The 12,940-nt window shown below is 46.7% G+C and overlaps 1 protein-coding gene across 1 annotated transcript in view; it reads right to left on the bottom strand.

The window, feature by feature from the left end:
* The window catches only part of SLC40A1 (solute carrier family 40 member 1), a 46,299-nt gene extending 34,053 nt beyond the window's left edge, over positions 1 to 12,246 (bottom strand). Inside the window, exons 1-2 of the mRNA XM_069983541.1 lie at positions 11,959 to 12,246; positions 10,706 to 10,773 (exon numbers count right to left, since the gene is read on the bottom strand). Coding sequence (XP_069839642.1) covers positions 10,706 to 10,773; positions 11,959 to 11,998 — 108 coding nt within the window. The 5' untranslated portion in view covers positions 11,999 to 12,246. The remainder of the gene's footprint in view (positions 1 to 10,705; positions 10,774 to 11,958) is intronic.
* Between the last annotated feature and the right edge of the window lie 694 nt (positions 12,247 to 12,940).

Here is a 12,940-nt window from a genome sequence, read left to right as displayed (position 1 = left end):
TGTGAATAATTTATGAGCGCCGCACTACCCCTTTAAATGTCAAACATGCTAATCCTCCTTTAAAATAGTACTTCTTCTTTATTATCTTAAGCTCCACAAATGAGATGCAAACTATACTATAACTATACTAACAAGATGTGTGCAAAAGGTCAAAATGGCCCTAGCTCTGTGTGACAAAAGTCATGTGTCATGCTGGAGAAAATTAGATAATGTAGAGCAAAAGTAATATAGGGTTATAAACATGGGGAGGGGGGAGTACTTTGTAAGAATAGAAAGTTCTGTAGTAAGCAAATTTTATTTATCTTACAATGTTAACTTAAAAAAACCCTCAAACCTTAGCTGCTGTATTCCCCAGAGGAATTAGTGGAGTGCTTTCCAATCTCACTTGGTGGTCCCTTGTGCCACCTCTGTCTGTGAGAGTATCTGTACAAAGCAGAAGTAAACCTCTGTGTGCCTTACCCACACCTCCCTTGAACTTCTTCGTGACCACGGACAATTTAATAGCCTATTGCCTTCTATTGGGCTATTCACATGTTTTTTTTCCCCGCAGACCCGCAATCTGTTAAATGAAACAATGAGACATGTATAACTGATCACGGCACAGATTCCCCCATAGAAATCTATGTGATCCGGGGTTTCCACATGTAACATCCGTAAAATCTGTGAAAAACAAGGAACCCATGTCACTTATATCGAAATGGGGGGGGGGGGGGGGGGGGTTGGGGCACTAATGGGGTTGTAGTGAGACCTGGTAGCGCATCACCACAGAACATGCAAATGAGGCCTTAGTCCTGTTCTGTACAGTTCTCTGTTAGAATAGAAAGAATATACACAACCTCCTCTGAGGCATACTGCAGCTGATAAGTACTGGAAGGCAAACAGTGCCCACAGACTAGGGGGCAGTGCCCACTGGTCGCAACTAGGCTATGCTCACACTGTTTTACAGCAGTGACTAATGGGCTTTGTGCTGGACCCCAGCTTTATACAGCAGTAGCCTAGCAGTATGACACAATGCTAGATGGGCCCCCACACAAACAGCCAGGACCAGAGAAACCAAGCTTGGCAGTGTAATCTGTTACATGCCACAGTCAAATGATCCCCACAGCATGTGACATATCTGCAAGGCTTGTCAGGTGACCGTGGGTTTCCATGGCAGCCGGGAAAATCTCCTATGGATGTACCAGCATACAGCTGTACTTAACAACTATATACATTGCCTGTCAGCAAAATGCGAAATACACTTAAGGGTGCCTTCACACGTACCGCATCGCTGGGTATTTATTGCTGCAAGTTTCTTGCACATAAATCCGCAGCGATACCGATTGCTATCAAGTCAATGTATGTGTATTCTCGCTGCGTGTTTGGTGCGATTTTTACATGCAGGTTTTGATTTTCACATGCAAGTTCAACACCACAAAAAATGCAGCTACTTTCATGCGAGTTCGGTGCCATTAATACGCAGCGATATGGTACATGTGAAGGCACCCTAAAGGGAAACTATCAGCATGTTAGAAGAGTCTAACCTGTTGTTATGTTGCCATAGGGCAGGGAACAATGATAATGATGGTGATTTTCTTATTTTCATCTTAAGCGCTGTTATATTTTCACTTGAACCAATATTTATAAAATAGGCGGTTTAGTGGACTGGGGTGGGAGAATATCCTACATAGTACATTGTGTGAGCTATAGGAACTAGAGATCTAAAGCAAGAGAAGCGTTTGCACAAGCGCTGCTCTACTCTCTGCCACTCCTCCCTATTTCCCAGGATTGGATCCAGCTTTTCCCTGGCACCAGGAGTGGAGCGGCAGGGAGTGGAGCAGCACTGAAAGGCTGCAAACTTGATGAGCGGCGTGCAGATCAAACAAAGCACTTCGCTTTGTTTAGATGAGTGGTTCGCTCATCTCTAAGGGTCTGTCCACACATACAGACTCGCAGCGTAAATCTGGCTGCGAGTATGTCAGGTCCTGGCAGTTCCCTGTCACTACATACTCGCTGCAAGTATGTAATTCTGCCAGCCCCTTAACCCCTTCTGCCTCCGCCCGCTGTGTCTGAATACATAACCTCTCCTCGCTGCACGGAGTCCCGGCATCTTGCTCTCCCGCCCAGCCAATCAGTGGCTGCGGCTGGGCAACACACTTATTGGCTGGGAGGGAGAGCAGGACGCCGGGACCCATGAGGCTCCACTGGCTCTTCTTTTGCATATTCATGTTTTCCAGGGAGCAATGCACCTGGGATTTCACTGCATTGAGCACTTTAACCAGTGTTATCATTTGGCTAGTCTCCCTGAGATCAACGATCTGTTTCTCTTATGGTTCTATTAGGCATTGCTCCCACCTAGCCAGAATCCTGCTCCACACTGATGAGGGGCAACACCCCGAAACAGCTGTCTGTGGATAGATACCTGGCCTTGGTTTTTCCCTTGGTCTTTCAATTGACTTATAGGGCCACTTAATATGGTGGTTTTGGTGGTTTCCCCCAAGGAGCCACCCCTTGGCTGGGTCCTTTCCGGAGGAATATCAGGCTAGTCCTGTGTTTTAAGACTCTTAAATAAGGTTCCACAGGCTACCTGTCCCACTGTCCCTATGCAGTGTCTGAGTGAACAGCGTAGCCGGCCGCCCTACTATTCATTTAGCCAATCAGAGGCCCGATGCTTGGCACCATAAGGACTGCCCTAGCCCTTTAACCCTTTGTAGACTTTCATGAGCCCTTATAAAAATAAGTGACACCTATTTTCATAAAATATGCTACGAAATTGAAAAAAAAAATTCATTTAAAAAAAAAAAACCCTAAATGTTCTTAAAATTTCTCTATTACCTGATAACGTTTTTATTTTTTGGTCATGGGGGTAATAAAGGGGTAAATTTTTGTGCCCTGACCTGTACTTTCTATCAGTACATTGCTGGTGTATATATATATATTTTTGATCACTTTTTATTACGATTTTTCCGAATTTGATGTGACAAAAAATCATCAATTTTGCACTTTGGCAAATGAGCTCTCTCAGTTAAAGTCATTTTTCTGGCTGCAGGCAGCATTATGCCTCTGGTCACAGAAAGCCGCTCTCTCTCACAGCTCCCCGACACACAAGTGACATAACTGAATGGTAATGGTCATTGTGTGGCGATATTATTTGTCCTGTACATACTGGTATTACTGGTAATATTTGTGTTTATATAGTGGATTTTAGTAAGTTAGAGCATAACAGTATAGTGATATTAGTCAATAAGTGGTAATAATGTCAGTAGTCATGGTGTGGTGGTATGTGTTACTTGTATACAGGTATTATTGGTATTACCGGTCTCGGTATACTGGGTTTGGTAACAGTATAGTGGTAACATGTTTGGTGATATTTGTTTCTTGTATACTGGTATTATTTGGTAACTATAGCTGCTATTTAGAGATATAAAATATTATCACGGCTAGGAAATTGTCTATCTAAATATTATATCTTTATGTCTATATGTGTATTGTTATTTTTTATATATACTAAAATTAGCCCTGGGGCCCTACTTACACCTGTAAACACTGCTGTAGCCTGTAGCCGCGTGTTAGGCACACAACTAAAACACAATTCTCATACTGCCTGATAGATATTAGATAGATACATAGATATGTGATAGATAGAGGGATAGATAGATGATAAAGATGAGATAAGAGGTAGATCGATAAATCCAGTTAGAAACAGATATCTAGCACCTTATCACATATCTTGGATTGCACATACGTGTACAGTCCCAACATGAGATCACAACCAGCTGACAAAGTTTAATGATTAAAAGCTTATTACCTATGCGGCCTGTACAAGGTAGACAGAGATAATCACATTAACAGGAGTTATACACGATTCAAAAAAAACATAGTTGATTTCTTCTAAAAACAGCCCGTAGATTGCATGTGGTAATACATCTTGGCTCTATTCACATCAACGGAAGGCGTAATACTAAACACAAATTATTGAAAGATAGTAGCCATGTCTGTGTCCTGGAGAACCCCTTCAAAGGGGTTGTCCAGTAATAGAAAGAACATAGCTTATTTTGTGCAAAAACAGTACCACCCTAGTCTTCAGTCTGCATGTGGTATTACAATTCAGCTCCATTCACTTTAGTGTAATTGAGATACCAACCAAAATGACAAAAGTGTTGTTGTTTCTAGAAGAAAGCGGACTTGTGTTTTAGATAAATCCCTAAAAGGGAAACTGGCAGCTGCTGGGGACCTATAAGAGACAGGACCTTTAGTGCTGTTGGTCCCCATTTCTAAACCTTTAAAATTTATCCTTTTGTCCTTTACTATCTAAAGTGCCTCAGCAACAGTAGCAGCTTCAACCTGTCAATCAGTTAGAGCAGGAAGGGGTGTGATTCTGTAGCTCGGCTACACCTCTATGACACATGAGCTGGGAATGAAATGGACGATTTTAAAAGTTTACAAGCAGTGATCAGTGGTACTAAAGGTCCTGTCACTTATATCTCCCCAGTAACTGTCTTTTTGGACCTGCAGATCTGTACCTGGTATGGACCTGACAGATTTTCTTTAACGGCATGTTCATTCATTGCAGATTTGATGCTGACTACTTCAAATCCAGAGCAGATTATGTTGTATCTTTATTTTCCTTTGTAGATTTATGGTGGGCTTCACATATTTAAGAGATGGTGAGGGGCATGGCCAATTAAAGCAGAATTCGCTACATTTGCTGGATTGGGCAAATGCCAGTGGGCCACTAAGATTGGAAATCCTAGGGCTGCATTATAAAATTTTTGGCATCAGTCTAAACTAACAGCTACGCAGCCACCACCCCCCATGTCGTTTATTCAGTTGCTGAGGGCCGCTGTCTGGTGGTGCATCAAGGCCAGCACAGCTCACACTCACAGAACACTCTCATTATGATTGACTGACAACGCAGGTGATGATGTTAAACCCCACAGCACCTGCACCCCTCTTCTCTCCTGTTTGGCCAAGACATGTGATTTCAACCGCACATCTGCTAAAATATTGAGCTGATGCAGGGGCTGGCTGGCAAATTTTAGCCTGGGGGGCAAGCCCACAGCACAGGCCCATGAGTAGCGGCTAGCGGCCCATCCTTCAAGGACCACCCTGTCCCTTACCTATTATTACCCTCCCCACATCAGTGCAGGGAAGGTAGATGGTAACTTGGACCTGTACGTCCTCCAGCAGCCATGTTCCCACAGCTCGGATAACGTCTTCGGGCCTTCCAGTCATTTGTAAACAGGGAATTCCAATTGCTCCCTGTGTCACTTTCCTGTATGAGGCTATGTTCAAACACTGTATGACACTGGCCATTTCGTGACCCGGCTGGTGTCAGATAGTATCATCCTGGCCGATACTGCAGGATGATCTTCAGCGCCGTTGAATTCAGATGCGGGTGCATCCGTGCGCGCCCGCATCAGAATTCTCCGCTGCTCACAATGGAGCATGCGGACGGAGCCGGACGCTCCATTGTGTGAACTGACAGGGTTTTCTGTGGCTGCTATTCAATGAATGACATGCCAATTTCTTGCGGCACCACTAGGGATCCCGGCTTCTATACGGGAGAGCGCACGCTCCACCGCTGTCTCCACTCAAAGAAGTGACATGTCACTTCTTTGAGTGGAGAGCGGCGGCAGCGGAAGAGCGCGCGCTCTCCCATAGAGAAGCAGTTTCACACTGAGACAGGCGGGATTCTGCGGTGGAATCCCGCCTGTCTCAGTGTGACTATTCCGACTGATTTACCCAGTGTGAACAAGGGCTGACTCTGACTCCACAGCCCTGGTGTAAACATACCCTAAGTATATGGGACGGCTCATCACAGAAACAGAACCGTCCCATAGACTTATATTGACAAAGTGACTTCTGGCCCCTTCACACAGAGCAGTAGAAATTCCCTGGTCACAAATGACCAGAAGGGCTGGAGAACTGTCAGAACATCGCTGCTGACAGAAGTACAGGTCCGGGGTGCTATCTACCATCCCTGCACTGATGTGGGGAGGGTAATAATAGGTAAGGGCTGGAGTGCTCCTTTATAGGGAACCAATTAGCACAATTGTGCTGATGTGGTTTTTAGCTGCACAGTATAGATCTACTGTGCAGCTCCCCGAGGCTACCAGTCACTGAGTATAAGGGTATAAACCCACACACCGTATACACAGCGTATTTACTGCTGCGATACGCAGCAAATACGCAGCAGATTAGATCTAAATAACTGAACACAGCATCAAATCTTCACCATCAAACTTTTGCGTATTTGCTGCATATACGGTGTGTGGGTTTGTACCCTTATGCTGCGTTTACACAGAGAGATTTATCTGACAGATTTTTTAAGCCAAAGACAGGAATGGATTTGGAAAGAGGAGTTATCTCAATCTTTCCTTTATGACCTGTTCCCTGTTCATAGTCTGTTCCTGGCTTTGGCTTCAAAAAGCTGTCAGATAAATCTATCTGTGTAAACACACCATAAGATGGTGGGAAAGCTGGGTAACCTCCATTATACTGACATACAGGATGCTGCGAAAGCTGGGTGACCTCCATCATACTGACTACAGGCTGCTGGGAAAAATGGGTGACCTCCATTATACTGACTGCTACACAAGATGCTGGGAAAGCTGGGTGACCTCCATTATACTGACTGCTACACAAGATGCTGGGAAAGCTGGGTGACCTCCATTATACTGACTACTACACAAGATGCTGGGAAAGCTGGGTGACCCTATTATAGTAACACTGAACAAAGGTGGGCGGCACTATTAATGACAGTTCATGATACAGGGCTGGCTCCCGGAGTAAACAAGAGGCAAGACCCTTGTGGTGCTAACTACAGTAACACAGTCATATGGAAAATATCACGTAGTGTAGAAGGAAGTGCAACTATTTCCTTGGGTGACACCATTATACTGATTACTATACAAGATGCTAGGAAAGCTGGGTGACCTCCATTATACTGACTACTGTACAAGATGCTGGAAAGCTGGGTGACTTCCATTATACTGACAACTATACAAGATGCTGGAAAGCTGGGTGACCTCCATCATACTGACTACAGGATGCTGGGAAAGCTGGGGGACCTCCATTACACTGACATACAGAATGCTGGGAAAGCTGGGTGACCTCTATTATACTAACTACAGGATGCTGGGAAAGCTGTGTGACGTCCATCATACTGACTACAGGATGCTGGAAAAGCTGGGTGACCTCCATTATACTGACTACAGGATGCTGAAAAGCTAGGTGACCTCCATTACACTGACATACAGGATGCTGGGAAAGCTGGGTGACCTCCATTATACTGACTACGGGATGCTGGGAAAGCTGTGTGACCTCCATCATACTGACTACAGGATGCTGGGAAAACTGGGCGACCTCCACTTTACTGACATACAGGATGCTGGGAAAGATGGGCGACCTCCACTTTACTGACATACAGGATGCTGGGAAAGCTGGGTGACCTCTCATACTGACTACAAGATGCTGGGAAACCTGGGTGACCTCCATTATACTGACTACAGGATGCTGGAAAGCTGGGTGACCTCAATTACACTTACATACATGATGCTTGGAAAGCTGGGTGACCAGAGTATACAGAGAGGGGGCAGGGGATCCCCTCACCCATGTACTGTTCAGGGCCTGGCACCCATACAGACCCCCCTGCATATTTGGGCACCAGGCCCTGAACAGTACATGGGAGGGGGTACAGATCCCCTCTGCCCTCACAATACTGCTTACTAGGCCATGGTGCAGGGGAGAGGGAATGCTGTATAATTCATAATAAACATCTTACCCATATACTGTTCAGGCCTAGTGGATGGGCCCCCGCCCGCGAAACTCCGCCCCCGCAACTTTGGCTCCGCCCCCTTTCACCCGCGACCCTTACCTAGTCCATAGTAGATGGGGGTCCTCTCCATCAGTCCCAGGCAGGAGGGGGTGGTCTGTCCTCTCTTCCAGGGCAGTGGGCAGGAAGCTGTGAGCTGTGCTGCCTGCTCCATGAGTGAAGGAAGAACCACACAAGTAAGCACCCTCTCCGGCATTGACCGTGGCCCCGCCCCCTCGATCATGGCCCCGCCCACTCACCGGCGACCATGGGAGAGAAAAAAAACCTTTGCCCCTTCCCCTGAAGGTGCCGTCCTAGGCAAATACGGCCTGAATGTGCTTTAGCTGTTCCTGTTGCCTGTGATATGTAGAAACGGCCCTGCACAGCAGCCTTACTGACATCCGGCTGCCGCAGCCCTTGGTGAGTTGGGGGGACCGGCCCGGGGGGCATATGCCACCCTGCCCCCCGGCCCAGCCCGCCCCTGAGCTGATGTCACATGCCATGCAGGAGCCAAGCAGGCATGGGGAGCCTATACTATGCACAGAGGGGCTTATACTATACGGTGACTGCTACACAAAGGGGGCCTAAATGATATGGGGACCACTACACTATATGGAGAGATGGTGTGTAGGTGTGTGTGTGTGTGGGGGCTAATACCATGAGCGGAAAGTGAGCCATAACCAATAATACCACAGTTATCCTAAGGACAGGCGTCGAGTCGTTTTTGAAAGATATAGCCATGTTTTTTTTTTTTTATTAATCTTGGATAATGGAAATCTGTAAGCTTCATTTATTGTGGATTTGATGCTGCTTATTACATCAATATACACACACAGGGCTACAAGGGGTAGATTTTACAGCAGGGGTATACCTGCATACAAGGGGCAAATTTGTCTGTGCTTGGGGGTGGGCATACCTGGTTACAAGGGACGTATCTTGCTACAGGGGGCATATCTGGTTGCAGGGAGGAATACCTGGTTACAAGGGGCATATCTGGCTACAATGGGCATATCTGATTACAATGGGAATATCTGGCTACAGAGGGAGCATACCTGACTATAAGGGACATACCTGACTATAAGGGTCATATCTGGCTGCAAGGAGCATACCTGACTACAAGGGGTATTCCAGGCTCCAAGGGGCATATTTGGTTGTATGGAGGATACCTGGCTGCAGGGAAAAAATGTGGCTGCCTGGGGCATAACTGACCACATGGCTCATATCTGGCTATAGGGGGCCTACCTATATATAAGAAGCATACCTGACTACAGGGCAGAGTGCATACCTGACCACAGGAGGTATACTTGTGAGAAAATATTACTGTACTGAAAGAGTAGTAGATTCTTGGAACAAACTTCCAGCAGATGTGGTAACAATTATTATTAAAATAATAAGAAGAATCGAAAGGGAGTGGTTAAAAATTCACATGTACCACAAAATGATACCAACAACTGCTACTCTACATTTGGTATTGCTGCAATCATAATGACCTAGAGAATAAAAATTAAAACACTATTTTTACTGTACAGTGAATAGTATATATTTAACACTCAAAAAAATAATGAAAAAAAGTCAACATTTGTTATCCCCCCCCCCTAAAAAATGTATACAAAAGTAAGTTATATTAATCCCAAATTTTGCCACTAAAAAGTACATCAGTCTAATTTAGAAAGGAACGAGTTGCAACTCCCCATTAGATGCGTCATCAATGCAGATAAAATGCAGGGACACAATGCGGACTCACATGGGCAGATGCCAAGGAGAGGCAGTGATAAGGCTGTTTTGCATGCTTGGCATCTGTGGAAGCGCCAAACGTGCGAAACAGGCTTATCACTGCCTCTCCTTGGCGTCTGTCCATGTAACTTTGCATTGTATCCCTGCGTTTTTATCTGCACTGACTTTCACAGAAGCATCTAATGGGGAGTTGCAACTCGTTCCTTTCTATATTGGACTGGTGGACTATATGCTTGTTGTGGAAAGATGGACTATATGCTTAAGTGGAAAGAAGCCAGTAAAATGAGAGATGCTGAGAGAGATAAGTGATTATTATTTAATTGGTTGTGTTTTTGACATGTGTATCTAAGTGCAATAATAGTAAAAGCCAAATTTGAACATATATACCCATGGACCATGAAAAGTGTTTGAATATGCCCATAAGACAGGTCTTACAGGGGATATTTCAATAAGTTAAAGCTGGTAAACTTGCAGATGAGACTGATTCAACAAGACACAGTGCAATAAATATATAAATAAAACATGGTACCTTTCACATATCTGTCTGTGCTCCCAGAATGTCAGATTAAAAGAGGTGTCCCCAAGCTCCTTTAGTCCACCAGGCTGTAACACCTCCTTACTCTCCCAAACCTGACCCTGCTTCGGGTTCAGCTTCCCGGTGTCAATCAACCAGGAGGCATTCCAGCTTGCAGCAGATCAGGGGCTCGGAAAAGCCTCTTTGAGAATAAAAGCATTTTCTACATACTGGAGGCACAGCTGGATATATGAAAGCTACTGTGTGTCTCATTTACCTAACAGCTATTTAACAGTTTCAGCAGTTTGGAAAGTGAATTAACGCTGACAGATTCCCTTTAAAGGCTACATATAAACTAATTGTTCAAAGATAAGTTCCTAAAAGTCATAGAACTAAAAATAAACAGCTGGATTTTCTAAGTTAAGCATTTTTCTGGGCAGGAATGTTAAACACAAGCTGTTTAACCAAAAAAGTGTCTCTCAGTTTTTCTGATTCCAGAACAGGAAAGATTTTCTCTAAAATTAATCCATGGACTGCCTAGCCCTACTTGCTGACTAAGCGAAAAGAGAGGAGCAGAGAGAACAGCAAGGGCATAAAGGAAATGTAGCTAAAGTATCATTTACTGACTCCTTGCACAGAAATAAACTGGGATTTCTACTCACCCAAGTGGACAAAGAGTGACCAAGGTACATGAGAAATTTTGCAGAGGTAAAATAGCTGACACATGAACCTGCAAGAGAAAAAGTTGTCATGAGAGATCAGCAGGTCACAACCAGCACTTCTACACAGACCCCAGACTGACAGAGAAGACCCCAGGCTGACAGAGCGGACCCCAGGCTGACAGAGCGGACCCCAGGCTGACAGAGCGGACCCCAATGACAGAGAGGACCCCAGGCTGACAGAGCGGACCCCAGTGACAGAGAGGACCCCAGGCTGACAGAGAGGACCCCAGACTGACAGAGAGGACCCCAGGCTGACAGAGAGGACCCCAGGCTGACAGAGAAGACCCCAGTGACAGAGCGGACCCCAGGCTGACAGAGAGGACCACAGTGACAGAGAGGACCCCAGGCTGACAGAGAAGACCCCAGTGACAGAGCGGACCCCAGGCTGACAGAGCAGACCCCAGTGACAGAGAGGACCCCAGACTGACAGAGAAGACCCCAGGCTGACAGAGAGGACCCCAGGCTGACAGAGAGGACCCCAGGCTGACAGAGCGGACCCCAGGCTGACAGAGCGGACCCCAGTGACAGAGAGGACCCCAGGCTGACAGAGAGGACCCCAGACTGACAGAGAGGACCCCAGACTGACAGAGAGGACCCCAGGCTGACAGAGAGGACCCCAGTGACAGAGCGGACCCCAGGCTGACAGAGAGGACCACAGTGACAGAGAGGACCCCAGGCTGACAGAGAAGACCCCAGTGACAGAGCGGACCCCAGGCTGACAGAGCAGACCCCAGTGACAGAGAGGACCCCAGACTGACAGAGAAGACCCCAGGCTGACAGAGAGGACCCCAGGCTGACAGAGAGGACCCCAGGCTGACAGAGCGGACCCCAGTGACAGAGAAGACCCCAGTGACAGAGCGGACCCCAGGCTGACAGAGCAGACCCCAGTGACAGAGAGGACCCCAGGCTGACAGAGCGGACCCCAGTGACAGAGCGGACCCCAGGCTGACAGAGCGGACCCCAGTGACAGAGCGGACCCCAGGCTGACAGAGCGGACCCCAGTGACAGAGCGGACCCCAGGCTGACAGAGCGGACCCCAGTGACAGAGAGGACCCCAGTGACAGAGAGGACCCCAGTGACAGTGAGGACCCCAGGCTGACAGAGCAGACCCCAGTGACAGAGAAGACCCCAGGCTGACAGAGTGGACCCCAGGCTGACAGAGCGAACCCCAGAAATCAGGGGACTGCACTCACCGCAACATCCTGCAGACTTTGTAGCCCTTACTTCTGCCATGTTGTTTTCTAATATAGCGTTTGCTGTTACAAAATGTTCAATAAAACGAATGCAAGAATCGATCTCCCTAATTCTTTCTTTCCAAACTTAGCTATCACTGTAGCTGAAGTTGGAAAGCAATGGCCTTATGGAGGGTCTGAGAGGCAGGGGATCCGGTGAGGAACTGGAACCCCCTATCCCCTGTCCAGCGTCCCCTTACAGAGCCTGGCTGTCGATCTCCGCTGTTATGTTTACAGCTTTGCTTGTCCCGTCTTTTATAGGGTTTGCCAACCTTACAAAGGGAGCTTGCACACGGCAAGACTTGCAGCCAATGGACTTGAAGCTATCTGCATAGGACCGCCCACATTACACTGCCCTGCATTGCAGACTGTATTGTGTGCAGAGTGTAACTGGTCAAGTGACTACAGGGCTAGCGTTCCTATTGGCTGTAGCTACATTATGCACTGGGGTCGGGTTACTTCTCTTCTGTCTCTTTGGTATCCACTAGGGATCAGTGACAGCTGATTTATTGAGGGTGACTGAGGCCTCATCCCAACACAAAGTAAACAGTGGGAAAGCATGTGGCCCACCCCTCCATGTAAGCTGGACATGTCCCTGTATTAACCCTAAAGTGATTATATTGGAGGTCACACACACAGCTCTCATAACTTAGCACTGCTACATCTGATGTAGTGTTCAGACTACCAGACACAACAAAGCTGAATGATTTTAGGGCTGGAATTAGAGATTTCGGTTTTGAGTGAAAATGCGGGGGGGGGAAAAATAATTTTCTGTTATTGAAGGCATCCCGCCTGCATAAGTAGGGTGCATAGGGACTGCATGATGGCATTCTAGACAGGTGTATACAGCCATTAGCTTATCCCCAAGCCCTGCCAGGAATGGGTTAACTGTTGCTGTGACCTCTCTCTCTTTTCCTCCTCTCTGCTGTCTTAAAAGGTTTAT

The sequence above is a fragment of the Dendropsophus ebraccatus genome, chromosome 9 (genome assembly GCF_027789765.1).
Source record: "Dendropsophus ebraccatus isolate aDenEbr1 chromosome 9, aDenEbr1.pat, whole genome shotgun sequence".
In the NCBI taxonomy this organism is placed as follows: domain Eukaryota; kingdom Metazoa; phylum Chordata; class Amphibia; order Anura; family Hylidae; genus Dendropsophus; species Dendropsophus ebraccatus.
Note: the sequence above shows the minus strand (reverse complement) of the source record. Positions and strands in the feature narration are given on the sequence as shown.